The 18,700-nt window shown below is 37.9% G+C and overlaps 1 protein-coding gene across 5 annotated transcripts in view; it reads right to left on the reverse strand.

Moving 5' to 3' along the window:
* LOC106165542 (uncharacterized) overlaps positions 1 to 18,700 on the reverse strand; it is a 21,682-nt gene continuing 2,982 nt past the window's right edge. Inside the window, exons 2-21 of one of the 5 annotated variants that reach the window (XM_087004294.1) lie at positions 14,844 to 14,955; positions 14,031 to 14,053; positions 11,283 to 11,357; positions 10,537 to 10,632; positions 9,169 to 9,217; positions 7,149 to 7,782; positions 6,518 to 6,567; positions 6,036 to 6,145; positions 5,527 to 5,676; positions 5,087 to 5,204; positions 4,686 to 4,934; positions 4,237 to 4,478; positions 3,906 to 4,069; positions 3,467 to 3,595; positions 2,787 to 3,323; positions 2,376 to 2,659; positions 1,961 to 2,077; positions 1,676 to 1,738; positions 1,440 to 1,489; positions 1,044 to 1,158 (exon numbers count right to left, since the gene is read on the reverse strand). In XM_087004294.1, coding sequence (XP_086860420.1) covers positions 1,479 to 1,489; positions 1,676 to 1,738; positions 1,961 to 2,077; positions 2,376 to 2,659; positions 2,787 to 3,323; positions 3,467 to 3,595; positions 3,906 to 4,069; positions 4,237 to 4,478; positions 4,686 to 4,934; positions 5,087 to 5,204; positions 5,527 to 5,676; positions 6,036 to 6,145; positions 6,518 to 6,567; positions 7,149 to 7,782; positions 9,169 to 9,217; positions 10,537 to 10,632; positions 11,283 to 11,357; positions 14,031 to 14,053; positions 14,844 to 14,955 — 3,213 coding nt within the window. In that variant the 3' untranslated portion in view covers positions 1,044 to 1,158; positions 1,440 to 1,478. Of the gene's footprint in view, positions 1,159 to 1,439; positions 1,490 to 1,675; positions 1,739 to 1,960; positions 2,078 to 2,375; positions 2,660 to 2,786; positions 3,324 to 3,466; positions 3,596 to 3,905; positions 4,070 to 4,236; positions 4,479 to 4,685; positions 4,935 to 5,086; positions 5,205 to 5,526; positions 5,677 to 6,035; positions 6,146 to 6,517; positions 6,568 to 7,148; positions 7,783 to 9,168; positions 9,218 to 10,536; positions 10,633 to 11,282; positions 11,358 to 12,772; positions 12,988 to 14,030; positions 14,054 to 14,843; positions 14,956 to 18,700 lie in introns of those variants that run through there. The other 4 variants (XM_013543757.2, XM_013543756.2, XM_087004293.1 and 1 more) reach the window with 4 other exon arrangements.

Below are 18,700 nucleotides of genomic sequence, written 5' to 3' on the forward strand. Positions count from 1 at the left end.
TAAAGGATATCAATTTATTCCTCAGGAAAGATTGCACAATCTTACTGCCAAATTATGTCTATCTACAATTCTATAAAGTAACATCTTACAAACAATATAAATGTAAGATTCCTTCTCATTTGGATCAACTTCCTGACAACATTGTGACAAACTTGGGTCACACTAACCACAAATGTGTCACAGAAATAGAAAAACATCAATGGATGGGTAAATCAATCTTCAAAGTGTAACAGAATAGCTTGCAGAACTGTTTGTAATCATTATCAACTTGAAATTTGTGTATCCCTTTATGGGGTGATAGATATATACTAAAAATATACATCTCTGTGGCATCTGGAATCTTAACACCATACCAGTGGACACTGTGATGCGTGGATGTATTAAAATACACCATAATGTCCAACATATAAAAGAACTTGCCATATTTCAATAAAAAGATGGCTTAAAAAATTTTTACATTTAGTCCTGGTCATTTAAAACATCGGCATAGTTGTAACAGTAATTCACTTCCATTGTGCCATGTGCTGTTCTGACATTCTTTCAACAGAAAGTTTTCTTCCATTTCCTGAGGGAAGGACATTTTTAACCAAATATGTGAATACCACTAATCCTTATAAAAAAAGGGACTTCAATAAATCACCATGCCAAGCATTTTCACTATGTTTTGAATCTCCTCAATTGGCTCATGTTAGAAAGTTACCCTCCTTTTCCTGTGGGAAGGACTCTTTCACAGGCATGTGAACGCCACAAACCTTTTATAAAAAACAGTCATAAACAGTCTGTCATATACACATTAGTATCTTCTGACGTTGCCCCCACTGATGTTCCTGTAGGCATCGAACCTGTTGTCCTGGGAGCGGGTGGGAGCAAAAGCACCTGCATTCATCATTAGATTAGCTGCAGCCCCCAGGAACATGCTGGCCTGAGGGGTCTGGATAAGAGCTGGTTGACCCATACTGGACACTGGGATGGCTGTGGGCTGGGTGGCCATATGCTGCTGCTGTAACTGGGGAGTGGGCCACCTCTCCACTTGACGGTTTAACCCTTGGTCTGGGAGAACATTAGCTGGTGGCCAGGCAGTCTCCATTTTGGCTGTGCTGCGGTCACTTCCACTCCACTGGTTACGTCCACTGGATCCTCCGCCTACGCTAGACATGCCTGGAAAGACACAAAGCCCGATTTATTTGAGCATGCATTCATTGTAATCAGAAAATGCTTCTTGAGTCAGATTTCTATTTCAGGAGAAATACATGTACGACAATTAAAAGTATTACAAAGATAACAAATACTAAACATTTTTTGAGAAACAAAGGATAGGTGCCCCTTTTCATGTGAGTAATTTCAAAAACTAAATCCTAAAATAGAATGCTTGCTGAAGCAACAGGTGTGAATTCAATAAAAGAGAGCCCCACTTAAAGGAAAGAATCCACTACACTTACGCAAACAACATCAACTACACTAGACTACGTCCCTCCTTACTATGAAGCTCCTGAAAGCACAGGACGGACATGAGATCACTCAAGCTTTATCGCCATTTCAGAGACACAATGTGCCAAGCAACATAAGTAGAGAAGATAAAATGCGTGCTTTCACAAGTAGTTCACTTAAGAAGAGAGAGAGTGACAGACAGAAAATTTTGTGAGCCTTTTTTCTATTGGCTAGCAAGGGGTATTACCTTTGTCTTGCCGGTTAGGTTGCCTGTGGTTGGCTCTATAGGTGGAGGGAGCTGAGGAGCCGCCTACATTAGAGTAAAGGGTAGACTGCATCAAATCAAACCCCAACTACACATATATTCATATAAACAGCCATCCAATTCAACAATACACACATGCATATCTCTTGTCAAGCAGTGGGCAACAAAATAAAAATGCTGCACATGCACAAAATTAGACATTCTGATATTATAAACCCAAATTCAAATATTTATTTTCTTTTAATGAAACAAATAATTATTCTGTACCCATTGGTCCACCTGTTGCTGACTTGCTGCGGTTGTCGGACATTCCACTGCCTCCGTGCCACCCATCACGACCACCACGCTGTTCTCCATAACCCCCACGATCTCCGCCTCGCTGGTCTATAATAAAATATCATAATATTACACCTCCAGCCTTGTTTTCCTACAACACTTATTAACATCCACTCTTAAAACACTGGCTATCACTACTTTGAATTAGTCAAGTTGGAACAGCTCTTCACTTCGTATTCATTTTGTACAGTATCAGATTGATTGGGGTCCATTAACACAGTACCTTACAATCTCAGCATTTTATTACTACACTTTTTTTAATCCACATACAAGTAACTGGCCAATCCTTTTCCCTTCCCTCACCCAACATGCCACCTAGACAAAATTCAGTCTCCATATGACTTACCTGTATCTTGGTACCTATCCCTATGACTGTCCTGCACTCCTCGCCTCTCCTGCTGCTGTATGGCCCCTCTCTCAGACTTCCACTCAGCTCTGGTGTCCTGCCTATGAACGGGAGAGCCCCGTACCGGCGCACCACGGGCTGAATCTCTGGACGGTCTGTCTCTGCTGGCATGCAGACCTCCACGCTCTTGTACAGGTTCTCGCCCTCGTGCTGGAGGTGCATCCCGATTGCTTGGTTGGGAGTCCCTGCGTTCATGGCCAGATCCACCACGGTCTGGGTATCTACTGGAAAATGAGGACAATTTTACAATTCTCTTTTACTAGGTTAAATATACCTGTCCAAAGAACATCATCATCTAGTAATCAAGGGAACTCAAAGGAAATTCAAATGCAATTATAATTTCTGCAGTACCTGTCAAACCTATCGTCAGGTCGGCTCCTTTCTTCCACCCTTCTTTCATCTCTATCTCTACCAGAGGGTGCTACCTCTCTCCTAGCCACTACTTCCCTCCTAGGTTCTTCTCTCCTGGCATCTTCATAGCGACCAGCCGTTGCCATGGGAGCTCTGCCGGAAGCCTCATGGCGAGATGAGGGTGCTGCAGGCCTGGAGCTGTCCAAGGGGCGACCATCCCTTCTGTCATAGCGTTCCACACGTCTTGGGAATATTTCTGTTGGTGACTGGGCCTCTTCAAACCCACTGCGGCCTCCACCAGGTGCAGCAATGGGACCCCCTCTGTCTCTGTGGTCAAAGTCCCCATACCTGGTAGGAGCAGGGAAGTTTCCCCCAGTGCGGGAGTCAAAACGCCCAGGGCCTGAGGGTGGTACCCCAGCTGTGGCTGGTGGAGGGTCATGGAGGGATGGCCTCTTGGAGTCCCAGTGAGGAGGGTCATCACGGTTAGCTGGACCTCTTGGCTCAAAGGGTCTTTTGGGAGGTCTTCTATCATCTAACCTACTCAGCATATAAAATTAATGTTGTATGACAATACAAACTCCTTTAAATTGAACTGACTAAATGAAAATGTACAGCAGTTAAATAAAAGAAAATAACCCGTTGAGACAAAAAATATCCAGTGAGAATAAAAGAGTCCATACCTTCTCTGTTCTAATAGCCGTCTTTCTCTCTCTCTTTCAAGACGTTCAAGTCTTTCACGCTCATGACGTTCTTGTTCCAGAAGCCTTAGTTGTTCTATTTTTTCTTTCTCTATTCTTTCGCGTTCCAACCTAAAGCAATGAAGTCAAAATTGATTTTGTTCAAGCTGAAAAGATACTGTTACAGTCATTTTACAATTAAAGTCATCCACAAGCAATTAGATCAAAATATATCTAGACATATAGTAACAATGTTTCTAAAGTCCTTGAATTTTTTTAAGCTCAAAGGTACTTTTTTCAAAAACATATCTTTTAGGGCTTAATGCTGACAACCAAATCGACCAGCTCATGTTTTCAGTAATGAGGACAATATGAGCTCTTGCTTCAAAGATAAAGATAACATTAAAAGAGACCAGCTTTTCTTTTAAATGTATCCACATACCTCAGCTGCATTCTCTCCCTCTGAAGTCTCTCTGCTTCTTCTCTCTGCTTGCGTTCTACATCCCTCATGCGATCTCTGTCCCTGGATGCCTGGATCCTTCTCCTCCTCTCTTCCTCCCTCAGAGCTCGTTCTCTCTGGCGCAAACGTTCACGCTCTCGTTCCTCCTGAATAAACCACAAAAAATCAATTGTAAGTTTTCATCCCGAATTAAATAATTTTCCTTCTCAAACACCTAACTACAAATGTGCTTAACATAAGAAAGAAGCTCAATTGGTATAACCTTGAGTTGAAAATATGAAATCCTGTTTTCAATGATAGCCTATATACTTGCTTTTATTCTTTCAAAAGACAGCAATTCATCCTTCTTTTTGCTTCCTTCTCTTCTACTCCTATTTGTGTCTTGACTCTTAGATCTAGTGCTGGATGTCTTCTTGTCATCACTTTTTTCGCCTTCCTTCTTCTCTGTCTCTACCTTCTCTTCTTTATCTTTTCCCTCTCCTTCAGTTTTCTTTTCCTCCTTCTCCTCTTTCTTTTCCTTGTCCCCTTCTGCTTTGGTTTCACTGCTGGTCTTATCTGCAAGAACAGGTGGGCAATTAAGGATAATCAGGTCATACACTAGATTCATATACAAAAAGACTAACTAACCATTCACCAAGAGTTGCATCTAAAGTTCCCCAGTGTTTCAATTATTTATGATGGCAAAAAAACTAAACAGCACAAGTGAAGTGGGTACACTAGCTGTCAGGGAAAGACGAGAGACTGGAGAGATGAAAGGAATACCTGAGGACTTTCTCTTTGAAGTAGGGGTGGTATTGGAAGAGGAACGATGTGGTCCACTACGACTGTCTCTACGACTTCCTGGTCGATGATGGTCACTGTCTCTTCTGTGATGATCATCTCGCTTGCGTTCGGTTCGCTTCTCATCCTTTTTCTCATCCTTCTTCTCTTCCTTTTTATCATCCTTTTCTTCTTTTTTATCCTCTTTCTTTTCTCCTTCTTTGTCCTCTGTCTTTTTCTCTTCCTTTTTGTCTGCAAAATGTCAATGATCGAAATGAAAACATCCACAATATCTTAGTATCACTGGTTTCATAACCTTTTTTTAGAATTTAATGAAACTTTCAGTCATAAAATGTACCAAAGTGTCATTTCAGATCATCCTCTTTAATCTAAAAAAGGCATACCCCTTTCCTCTTTTTTTGGTTCAGTTCTTTTTTCATCTTTCTTTGAGTCTGTTTTCTTATCACTGACAGACCCTGTCCTGGATCTGCTACTAGAGGGGTTGGAAGGATCATTCTTTGCCTGAAAGGGAAGTAAAGCATAAAATGAAAAAAAAAATTTTGATCATCTGTAAAACAGGACTACTGCCTAATACCCTAAGGATTAGTTCAATACTGTTATACACCACTGATGCAGTGAGGTTATCTCCGCTAACAACACTGACAACACTACCGTCTCTACAAAAACACCTCTTCAGTGACATTTAATACAGGTTCTGAATAAGGTTCATTTCTATTTTTGCAAGTTCATTCCAGAGCAACTTCTTATCATATAAAACTGTATTCCATTGAAATATTGGTACTACACAAAGGGCAATTGATAACAAAACCTTCAGCATTCTCACCCTTTCTACAGAAATGATCTTCCCGTGCAATTCTGTCCTGTGTAAATTATGGATGCACTTCAAGGCCTCGTCCACTGTTGACATGGTAACAAAACCAAAGCAGCGTGAGCCAGGACGACGGGCATTAGTGACAATCTTGGCACCAGCAACCTACAGTTTACAAGAAAGTTAACACGACTTAATCATTTTTATTCTTTGAATAATGTTCACTTAAACAATTTTCACAATGTTCATTTAAAGTACAATATTTATTTTTAGAACTGAGCAATATTGGTTGCTTGGATCATTATTTGGAATGATCTTGAGGACTAATCAAAAATTGAAAATATCTGACCTTAAAATAGCAATGACCTAAAAATTGCAATGACAAGTTCCTTTGACGTAAGTTTTAAATGACAGAGCATAACTACAAAATCAATCCATTCTTTTTCTAAAGATCATATAAAGCTCAGGTTTTAATTAACAGTAGGATTGTCACCAGTTGACTGGCAAAGCCTTGAAGGACGCACCTTTCCATGTTTGCTAAAAAGAGATTTCAGATCAGTAGCTTTGGTGGACTGGGACAGGCCACTGACCCACAGGTTCTTACTGCTACTACTGCTGCTGCGACTGTGAGACTCTGAGAATGATAAACAACATGTATAATCATCAGTATCAGAGACTATGAAGATTATTAGGCATTCTGCAATCCACAATGCCTATTAATTAACTTAACAAACTTGTGGAGAACTTGGCAAAGGGAGCCCCTTTATCATAATAACATGTTTGGAGCTGTCAAAGTAGATCAGTCCAGTTCAGTGTACAATTTGATGTGAAATGCGCCTTGATAAAAAATTAGTACAAACTGTGTCTTAAACATATTACAGATATCATGGCAGCAAAGGGAAGTTCAACATAACATATTCTCTAGCCTGTCTTTATGCTCATGAACATCTCTCAGTACTGCTGAAAATGAGTTACATACTTGATGCTACTATTTGTTATCCTTTACCTTTTCGATCCTTGCCATCAGACTTTGTATCCTTAGAAGCAGCAGAAGAACTGTTAAAGAAAAGCAAAAATGAAAAAGTTAGTATTTATTATTGGTAACAGGTCTCACACATATTCCCATCCAAAATTCACAAGGGAGTTAGAGGCACCAAAAGGGCAAATAGTATTCCTGTAAAACACACACACACATACATACACACACACACACACACACAAACAGCTGTAGTAATAGTCATCCAGGGTTCTTGGGTGCTAGAGGCGACTTCTCTGGGACTTGGACTCTTGTCACACACTGCAACCTGCTGACCTGGGCTATGGCAAACCATTCCACTGGCACCATGTACTGTTACCACGGAAATGGAATCAGCTAATGTCATCCAGCAATTCTGATACATCTTATAATTCTCATGGCTCAACTGATCCAAAACTAGGCTGAATGTACAAATCATTAGGAAACAAGAAACTGTCTAAGTGGCATACACTGCACCATAATTGTTAGGAAAGAGAGAATAACCATACACAATTGACTGAATAAAAGACTTAGAAGAGAAATGGCTACTTTCAACTAGAACCTTAAACTTGTTTAAAAAAGGGACTGAATCCAGTAGGAAAGCAACATATGGATAACCAACCTCTTGGTCTTCGAATCTTTTTTGTCATCCTCTTTCTTGTCCTCTCTTTTCTTATCCTCTCCTTTACTTTCTTCCTTCTTGGCCTCTTCAATTTTTTCCTCAGCTGACTTTGCATTCCCATTATCTACTTCCATACTTTGGTCCCCAGTCTCCTTTTTAGGTTCTACTTCCTGTGCAGAGGAATCCTGGGAAGTATTCACTGCACTGGTGTCCATAACCTCCCCAATAGTTTCCTCTTCCAACTTGGGTTTCTTGGCTGGAGTGGCTTCAATATCATAATCCAAGTTATTTTCGGTGTCATCCACATTCACTATCAAAGAAATATCATCTTCACCTTTGCTTTCTTTGGAGCTCATTTTGATTGTGTCCTCTACTGTGAGGGCGCCCCATACTGGCACACTGGTGGGTGTTGGAGGAGCAGCAGCCTGACCCTGGTCAGCATAGGGAAGTTCCTCTGGCTTCAGCATGGACACAGGCTGCTGGGTGTCTGCTGCTGATGGCTGAGTTTCTGTGGGGGATTCCGACACTGGTGCCACACCATTGGCCTCAGTCTTAGGGGCTTCAGTCCCCTGCAGCTCCTCGACTTTAGGCGCTGAGGAGTCCATTGTGCTAGAATCAGTTGCTGGCTGATTTGCTACATAAAATTCAAGGCACAAACTGGTAAATAGTAATGCAAAAGAGAGCATCACAATTCAATATCCAAAGCTTCCTCTAGGCTTGAGAAGAATGAAAAACAGCAAACCCATGACAGGGTAAAAAAAAAAAATTACTGAAGGGGATTTTTCACTTACCTTTTTTGTGACTATGAACAGTATTACAAGTTTATTTTCATAAAGTAATTCTCCATGTGAAAGAGCAATGAAAAACAAATGAAGCTTGTTTCAAACCCAGTTTTATACTGGAAGTTCCTTGAACTTTGTGAAGGGTGAAAATACTCATGTTCACAGTCCAGGAATAAAGGTACAAGGCCAGCAGTAGATTAAATCGTCTTCACAATCATAAGTCCAGGTATGCTTCTTTTCTAGTCCACGTTGTGTAAAAACTTCAGTACAGAAATCAAGCATTTTTTATTCTGGATCTTCCATTTATTTTCAGTACATTGCACTTTTTCGGGGAAATTTCATTCACTGAAATCATACCTGAGGCTATTTCATTTCAGTAGATAAGTGTATCTTCTTAAATACCAGGATCACTTCAGGCTCAGGTGGTGCTGGAACAACCTCTCATCATGGCACAGCTGTAGATCAGTTTGTGTGGCCAAGGCAAACATTTTAGGCATGCTGCACTTTGTCACAGTCAGCAATACATCATTATTTTGGTTACTTTCTCAGGTGTCAGGTACTGGAATACTTGAATATATCCATTGAATATCCACATCATTCATATAAATTTCGGAGAGTCCCACACGAAAAAAAAAAAAAAAAAAAACTTGGTGTCCATGATTATTGTTCAGAATAGTCCTCTAACTGTTCCTCCTAGACTTTGGTGTGGGGGGATACACAACCTCCTCCATGTCCAACTCTTCAAAGGTCAGCCTGTTCCACCTGAACTAACCACACTCACAAAGGCTGGCCATTGGTCAAAATCCACAATGAACTTGAAGTTACACCTTGGCTGCAGTTTGTGATGTCCACCTCAAACCACTGATATTTCACGTTCATCCTTGCCACATACTCTGCCAGACAATTTGCCCAAATGAGCATTTTTTTACAAAATGGAAGACTTTATGTGGCAACATTTCATATGTCAACTTAATTAGTAAAGATGCAAGAAGCAAAAAAAAAATTGCAGAATGTATAATTCAAAAACTGCAAATTGTCTGGCAAAATTGTTGACTGGATTTTGAAACAAGCTTCTTTTTATTGAAAACCAATAGGGCTTTTAAAGAAGAAAATATCTGACTGACTATGAAGATCACCGACTGATAATCATTTAAAATTTCATTTCATAACTGTTTGCAATGTACAGTAAGCCAATTTTATTTCCCAGGCACTTCACACTTCACCACTCCTTACTGTACCTGAGATGGACACAGCAACAGATTCACCTTGGTCTTCTTTTTGGGGCACCTGCAATGACACATCACAATAAAGCATGTACGCTGTTTTTCCCCACAAAACACTCATAAATCGACAATTAAGTCCTACAACAACCTTGCAATCATCAGTCACTGTCTGACCTTACTGCAGATGCAAAATTGATGCATTGCAGCAATGAAAACCACAATACATCACGCTACTATAGTAAGTCCTACATGTAACTCTGTAAACAGAAAGCCTAAATGATTGCTGTAATCAAGATCTCTGTTTCAAACCAACTGATACCTCCAATCTATAACAGAAGCTGCACTGCTAGAAACAAGACATGAATTCCCAGACACCATAAACCAGTTATAGTCTGTGTTGTGATCAGTATTACGCAATGGAGTCAAATGTCTGTTCTTGGCATCGTGGATCAATACTGTGTGTGCATATTGCTACTACAGCATCAAATCAATGCCATCATAATCAAGGCAGCATAACTTAATGGGCACATTATCATAAGGATAAGCAGATAATGGAAATTTCAGTGTGGTTGGGGGGGGGGGACTCAAAGCTGAAGAGGATGGCATCTAATTTATTAAAGCTTTATTTAACTCATCTTAAATAAAGTTAAGGGACTGGCATATATAAATCGATTTAAATGGCACAATGAAGAGTTCCTCTTTTTCATTTCGGCTACTCTTCACTAACTTCAGTTATTAAAAAAAATCTACATAAAAGAAATTCATGCAAAAGGTCTGAATCAAATATCCATATTTTAAATTTTCATGACATATAAAAAACTATTAAATGAAATGTTAAAACACTTATATAAATTGTACTAATATATCACACAAAACATCCATCACAATTTTATGGATCATTTAGTAAACCTTTGACTGTAAATTAAAGCATAGAACAAAATGTATTTCTTTGGCTACAGAATATGATATATTTTTTTAAATATGAGCTATTTATCACTGGGAAGAAAAAAAAATCAGCTATATGGTTTAAACAAATCCTGCTACTTTGAGTACAATAAAAACGAATTACTTTTTAGAAAGCCTGCCTTCATTTTTGCACGACTACTAAGAAAAGGTGCCAACTCAGTTTGGTATATACATCTTTACAAAAGATGTTTATCCGGTCAGACTGGACAAGTAGAGGCACGCAAAAGAACAGAGAACCCTCTACTCGATGACTGAGCTGCACAAATTTTAAGACTGACCTTTATGAAGGTTAAAAAAAAAAAACAAATCTGACAATTGGCAGAAGACTCCATGCCGTCTGAAATAACTCAGATTGAAATTGAAAAATATTCAACACTTAAACTCACTTTTAACATTTTAAAAACTTATTTTTCTCACCCCATCTGCCAGTAGTCTGTCCTCCTCTTCAGAGGTAAGGGTTGGCTGATTGTGTTCTTCTGCAGTCAAGGGAGGCACTTCATCCAGAACATCAGCCTAAATAAGAAAAAATCTCAGCTAATATATGTATCATTACAAAAGATGGGTTAGATGGGTTAAAAGACTCTGATTACATTTGGATATCCATGGACATGCTTTTAAACATCCTGTTCATTGTGTGCTATGTATTACTGCTTCAAAAAAAAGGGAATAACAATAATACATACAGCAAAGAATTTATTTCAAAAAAAAGTTTTCCTTCGTGCGGTAACACCCACCTCTCCTTTAAACCTAACACAATTAGTCATCTGAAGATACCAGGAAACCTGACACTGAGACAATGAAATAAGGGGAAATAGAGCAATTTGACCATGATGAGGGACCTCTAACATTTTGAAAAATTCCTGCTGACAGATACCCTTTTTATGTGGCATGGCATTGTTTTTTTTTTTTTTCAACTACTCAACAAAACAAAGATAACAGCCTAATCCATCCAATATGTATATCAAATCCTTAAGCTTTTCCCAATATTTTAGCATAAAGTCTTTTTTTCATTAAAAAAATGCCTTCAAAGCATATTCCACACTGAAAATAGTAAAATAATTGCTGGCTAGTATGAAATGTATAGACAGCATACAGAATGAAATATAATTCTAAAGAATTCTTAGCAACCAAAGATTCCATAATACATATAGACAATGACCTACCTTGTCCATGTCCTCCTGCTGAGCTGGTACCTCAAGATTCTCTTCCTCCAATTCTTCTTCCTCATCCTCACCCTCCTAGGGATAAATAAAGTTATATAAATTATACACATCTATACATTTGTACATAGGATATATGCCCAAATGTGCTTAAAATTGGGCAAATCTATTTCCACCTGCTTAAACTTTTTCAGAGTGATGTGTATCATAAGTGTCTATTAGCCATCATCCTAACTGCTTTTGAGTAAGAACAGTCAAAATTTGCTACCAGTCACTCTCCAAGGAAGATAATCTGATTTTAAAGGTGTTTCTCATATACTGCCAAGATATTTTCTTGGACGACAAAAGGACATTAGCCAAATATATAAAAACCATAAGTATTTCAATAGAACAACACAATCACTTGAGTAAAATGAAGCAAAAGCACTTTCGCCAAATTGCTCAGAGGTCCAGTGACATATTTTAAGTTACACTTAATGCAAAGTGCTAGTCAAATGTTGGGAGGTTTTGTACTTGAAAAGTAGTGGGCCAACAATCCCTAGTGTAATAAGTCAAAATTTGGGCACACTTGAGGGAAATAAAGAAGTATGAATCATGATTGATATTTGATGAAAATGGGGAGGCGTTAAAATAATTTGCTATTCTTTCACAGTTAGCCAAAGTTCACTTTGTTAGAAGTTGGTCATATTATGCTAACACGTCATGGTGATAGGCAACTTAATGATTCAGAATATGCTTTAAACTAAATAAACTACTAGTCTACCTACTCCCACTAACATTTGTGCCAATAATATACAGTTCTTTTCACTATTTATGTATGAGACAACTTTAAACACTGATTTATAAATACGGGAAAAATTCTCTCCTCCTCTTATCAGGAAATTTTCTTTGAATTTTTTTTCTAGCCCAAATTTGACTTGAACCAGTTTCTTCTGAAGTGTGCAGAGTATCAGTATCCTTCCTTGTTAAAATTTCTTTACAGATGGGATGAATGATATCAAATGATGCACAGGAAAGTTTTCAAAATCTTTCACTTCCATAAAGATATATCTTTAAATGTTATATTTTAAGGATGAATATACACAGACATTGGTTCTAGACCATATCTAGTCTGCAAGACGTGTCAGATGGGGTGGAACGTTGGCATAGCTCTATCTTTCACACAATATTTGGGTATTCTTCAGAAAATCTACTGGCTACTTTGCCCAATTGTCAACTTTCCTGTCACCTATCTATGTCCCATTTCTGATCTATCTTAGAATTTGTTACACAACTGCCCCATATTGGAATAAGGTGATTCTAGTAATTATTTCTTGTGAAAAAAAGAATCCCCCACTTAAAAATGATACAAAATAGCACTAGGAAAAAAGTCTGGCATATTTGAAGTACAGTTTTTAAAACAATCAAACTTCAAATAAGAAAACACCAAGTAACCAATTCAGGAAGGCAGGACAGGAAACATGTGGTAGAACATCCTACCTATGAGTATTTACCTGAGAGTGACTAACATCAACAATGAGTATTTTCCCTTGATAGAACCTCCATTCCATTATGTGGCGCTGGTCTGCTGAGATCGGACAACCATCAAACCAAACGATAACCACCAAATTTCACTATTTGATCTAACAGATTCCAACCACCCAGCCTGCCATATGCAGGTTTTTAGTCATCATTTATACCAACATTCACTGACCTATTTCACAGCAATAGCAGCCACCCACACACCCACCCACTACAAACCACCACTTAACAGATTACACAGGAAAGGAATAAAATACATTATTTATATTATAATACTCCCTTAATAAAAGAATCTTCTACATTTTCTGACCGCTAGATATTATCATCAAGTTTTCAAGAATGTCATGTCAGTGACACTTCTTCATATTAAAAAAAAACACAGTCTATGTATTCAAGTAGACATTTGTCAAACATTCTCATTACGTGACTGTCAGGCCAAACCCATACTGCGCACTTTCTTAACTGACAATTAAAAACTATATTTCCTTGTTTTGCAAACGAAATACTAACAAAAACTGTCCCATGGATTTCCTGCTATAGCACCACTCCAGCTATCATTTCATTGAACCATATATTTTGAATCTAAATTTCTACATGAAAAGATCACGAAGCTCGTTTATCCTCATATAATTAGTAGTATATCCCCTCATCAACCAAAAGTACACGAGTTGTAGAACTATTTACTAGTAATCTTGTTTTCTTTCAACTTCTATTGTTTGTTGGCTCAATATCTACTTCCTTTCCCACCTGCTTATCTTAAAAAAAAATACTCAAGTTTCTTAACTTAGCTGCAAGGTCACAGACAGTTCTAAGTTTATCCTGAGTTATTTTTAAAACATCTAGTATTGGACAAGTACGTGGTAACTTGAGTACAAATCAGATTACAAGCATTGTCTTCTAATAAAAACCCTCTTTGTTTGCAGTGAATGTCGCATCAACAAAATAACGTACAGACGTCACACAGCAGGCAAGAAATCTTGTAAAGGACCTGTAAACAATATTTTTTCTATCTGTGCTACAGCATACAATAAAAAATACTAAAAATTTTGCCAATCTTTCTTACACTTCAAATTCTATACTTACATACGGTATCAGATATCATTACCACTGTTTTCATACCATTTTACTGTTTTACATCTTTCTCAATACAACTAACAAATTTCTATACATCTCACAAACATCTTACAAAGAAACAACATTCCACAACCACAGTAATTTTGTGAAACCTACCTTTCCTTTTCCCTTAATGCCTCCTGAAAAAGTGAAATTAAAGTCAGCAGTGTATTCAATGAAACATCAAAGTGGTAAAAATTAAACCATAGAAAAAAATTGTTCTCTAGTACGGTATAAACACATCACCAATATCACTCTTGAATCAAAAGATTTCTTTAAATTATGACATATTCCATGACATATGAAAACAGTCCCTATGACCACCAATATCAGAAACCAATCCCCATACAATATTGTATCTACAGAATAAATGATACATGTCTCATCAAGTAATGAACTAAAAAATTCATGGCAGATGTGTTGCACATTTATTGACTACAAATCATTTTCTCAGTAAGTACCCCTGCTTTACACCTTTTGGGTGAAGGTACATCCCTTCTATATATCAAAATGGAGCTTAAAATCCGGATATAATTTGGTTAACACAGCTTTTTGATTGCTTCTAAACTTTGCAATATTCATAAGACCCTATTATTATATAATCAGATTGCTGCCTGGGACCGGGTATAATATTTAATGGCAATATGCTTACTTGAAGTTTGCTCTATTTCACATTCGTACAATAATCCACTACTGAGCAAGATGTAAAAAGTCATTTTTTTTGTGTATTATGTCTCAAATCATCAAACTGCTGCCTATGTAAAACTATGAATACATCAAGTAATATGGCTTTTTGGTGTCTGCCTAATTACATAACAAGAAAAATTCATTTTTGTCCCCAATGATTTCTGTTAAGTTTAAACCAAAATGTTAAATGTCAGTCATAGGGCTAACACAAAGACAATGCAACCATAATAATACCCTACTTACTTGTCTTCCCAGTGGGTGTCCCTACTAACCCCAACTTTGACTTAGGTCCAGGAGAAGCCTCATCAATAGTAAATGTGCATGTCACAGGATCCAAACCCTCCTCTTCTAATGCCTGAAACAATAATTTCATGAAATAAGATATAGGAATGGGAATCAATGATACAAAATCTCACCATGGGTGAAAGTTGAAAAAAATGCAAAAATCCTGAAAACATAGCTTGAAATATCTTATCTCATTTAGACCATATGAAAAAATTATCAATTTGAAGACTGAAAATCCTGACATAGGGCATAATCCTGGAAAGTTTCACCCATGCACTGCAACATGTTCTACACAATAGCCATGGGGATTCATGATTGCTTTCTTTCTTTCAACAAGTGATCTTCATCAGCTGCCAGTCAGGGAGTAAACTGTTAGTACACTTTGAATAGCAAGGGTGAATTTCATTTAGTATTATTAATAAGGTTTTGCCTGTGAAAATTTAAAAAATTGCAAAAATGCTTGTCAAACGGGCACTGACTCACAAGTTATTAAAATCTTAATTATTCCCTTTAAATTGTAAAAAAATCCAATTCAAATGAGTAGTTTTTCTTTTCCTCGGGGAAAATTAGATTTGCTATGTAAATCTAGTACAGGATATCTTTACATACCTGCTAACAAAAATACTACGTCAAATCTCTTTTATAACCCGAGACAAAGTTAGTCTATTTTCAAAATGACACGCAAGGTAAGTTACAATCACAGGATGTAAATGCAATTTTAAGTTCTTTATTTCTACCTACTAGACGTTAAATTTGGATAGGATCTTGTTTATTTGGAGTGTTTGATGCTCTGAAAGTGCTGTTTTTGTGAATAATTTCCAACTAAAACTGCTTTGTATGCCTGTTTAAAGTTACATATAAAGTGAATGTGGCATGGTTTCCCATTAACACTATGGTACGATTTGTTTAATTCATTTAATTCAAGGACGGCACATGCCAACATTGCAGACAACCCAAAAATAAACAAATTGTGCCAATCTTGTTGATCTCGGTCCCAGTTTTGTATGGACCAGACTGTGTGTATGTGGAACAACACAATATTCACATGTTCAATAAACACTGAACTTTATTCAACACCTAACCATTATACTAATGCATCATGGGAACGGAACACAATGTCAGAGGTCACGGTCTCAACTAACACAATCATCAACATCCCCCCTTCTTTATAAAAGAAAATATGCTCTACAAAGGACAAAGTGAGCTAAGAGGAGATATAACAAGTTCACAATACAAATACTGTTTCCCAATAAAAATATGATCTGTCTGGTGCTCAGATCTAGATCCATACTGATCAAAGTCAATGTAAGTGTAACCAGTCTTTGACAGTCATGTATGGCAATGCATTTCCTTGCATTTAATACAACTCTAGAATAAACAGTTCTCCATTCCACTATAGAAAAGTCTATGAATATAATAAAGTCTTTGCAAACAATCTGCCAGTGTTCCTTTTCAGTTGTTGAACACGTAAACATACATTAAACTTTAAGTAACATTGTCCTTTAAAGATTCAAATATCAAACATTTGAATGTAAGTGAACAAGAAAATCACAACTGTTCTGATAATGTCAATGAAAACAATGCACAATTTGCATACAAGAACAAGGAAATCCAGTGATTCCTGAAACAAATTACAGTCCATGTAAACAGTCCTTAGAAAATGTATCATGTTTACAGCAATTTCACTTGTAAACTACATAGTGATTCCTGAAACAAATTACAGTCCATGTAAACAGTCCTTAGAAAATGTCTTATCATGTTTACAGCAATTTCACTTGTAAACTACATAGTCCTTAAGATAATTGGGCTTTCTGCACTCACGTTTTGGTCTTATGGTTTGTGGAACTTCATTTCCAGTCTTAATAGAATCTGCAGATTCCACAGTTTTTGTTTCAGTCAGTTCATTAGCATTCGCAGTACTGTGATAATTCTCACGCTGTTTTGTAACATTGTCACTTGGAGTATACATAGGATTCTGACAGTCCTGTAGTTTTCCACCAGTTGGAAATTCATTGTTAGTCATACGTGCTGGAGATTTGTCACGAATGTAGGGTTCAATTTTCGTTGGACGAATGTGTATTCTATTCCTTCTATAGGTAGCTCCATCCTGGGCTTTGACCTGGTAACTATGTTCATCACACGTGTCCAATACTTTTCCTAAAATCCATTGTTGATTTTGTTTTTGTTCAAAGTATACATTTTGACCTATTTTGAGCTTGGGCAGGTCACGCGCACTCTTATCATGGTATTTCTTCACAGATTTGTTTCTTTTGTTGATCTTTTCTAACACTTGAGGATCCTTGCTTTTCTTAGCAACTGACGGTAAGAATGTACGTCCTGGCTTTCCAAACACCATTTGGTACGGGCTCAGCCCAGTTTCTTGTCTTGGTACATTTCTTAGTTCTAATAGAGCTTCAAACTGATCCTCATTGTTTTTAACGCATTTGTACATAAGGTGTTTTACAGTTTTTACTGCCGATTCAGCCTTTCCGTTTGCTCTTGGGTAGTGTGGGCTTGATTTTATGTGTCTTATACCCCATTTCTTCGTGAATTGGTCAAACACACTTGACGCAAACTGCGGCCCACCATCGGATACCAAGGTGATCGGGACACCATATCTCGCAAAATGCTTCTTCAGAATCGCGATAACCACATTGGAAGTAGTAGTGCTCAGATAGTCTACTTCTATAAAGTTGCTGTAATAATCAACTGTCACAAGGTAATTTCTACCTTTGATTTCAAACAAATCTAAACCAACTTTCTGCCATGCACTCGTTCCTCGGTCATGCTGATTAAGAAGGTTTTTACTGGTTCTTGGCTTCATTTCTTGACATGCCTCACAGTTATCAGCCAACTGTTTAATCTCAGCATTCATACTCGGCCAATATACTGTTCCTCTGGCTCTTCTTGTCATTGAGTCATAGCCACAGTGTGATTTGTGCAATCTTTTCTTAATATCTGCACGCATTGATTTAGGAATGACTACAGCTTCCCCTTTAACAATTATGCCTTCATACAAGCTAAGTGTGTCTCTTATATCATAATATGGCTTACACACATCTGGTGTACTCACTTTTGACTCTGGCCAACCATTTTCAATAAGGTCACTTAGAACTTGCATGTCCTCATCAGCTAAGGTTGCATCACGAATTTCAATCAATCTTGCATCGGAGATGTCTTCATTCACTCTGATGTCCATGATTCTAGGTCGGTGCTCTAGGTCATCCATCAAATGTGCTCTACTTAGACAGTCTGCAATGATGAGTGAGGTTCCCTTTACAAAGTGAAATTCGAAGTCATATCGATATAGTCTCATCATGATGTCTTGTAGACGCTTGGGAGCACTGCTGAGGGGTTTACGTAGGATAGAGTCCAATGGTTTGTGGTCGTTTTCAATTATCACCTTCCGTCCATAGGTATATTGATCAAAACGCTCTAAACCATACAAGATAGCGAGTGCTTCCTTCTCAATCTGGGCCCACTTCCTTTCTGATGCTGTAAGTGATCTCGAGGCATACTCCACTGGCTTGCCTTCTTGTAACAGCACAGCGCCCAATCCATGTTGGCTGCTATCCACTTGGAGTCGAACTTCCTTCTCAGGATTGAAATATGCCAGCAATGGTGCTTTAGTTAGGCTTTCTTTCACTGTGTTGAGTGCCATTTCACATTGCTTAGTCCACTGAAATGGTACGTCTTTTCTAGTAAGCTCCCTGATCGGCTCCATCATGCCTGAGAGGTCTGGTAAGAAGCGCGATAGGTATTGCACCATGCCACACAAACGCTTGACACTGCTCACATCAGTGGGTGATGGCATA

Source organism: Lingula anatina, chromosome 2 (assembly GCF_051362555.1).
Source record: "Lingula anatina isolate TDL-2025a chromosome 2, LinAna3.0, whole genome shotgun sequence".
NCBI lineage: Eukaryota > Metazoa > Brachiopoda > Lingulata > Lingulida > Lingulidae > Lingula > Lingula anatina.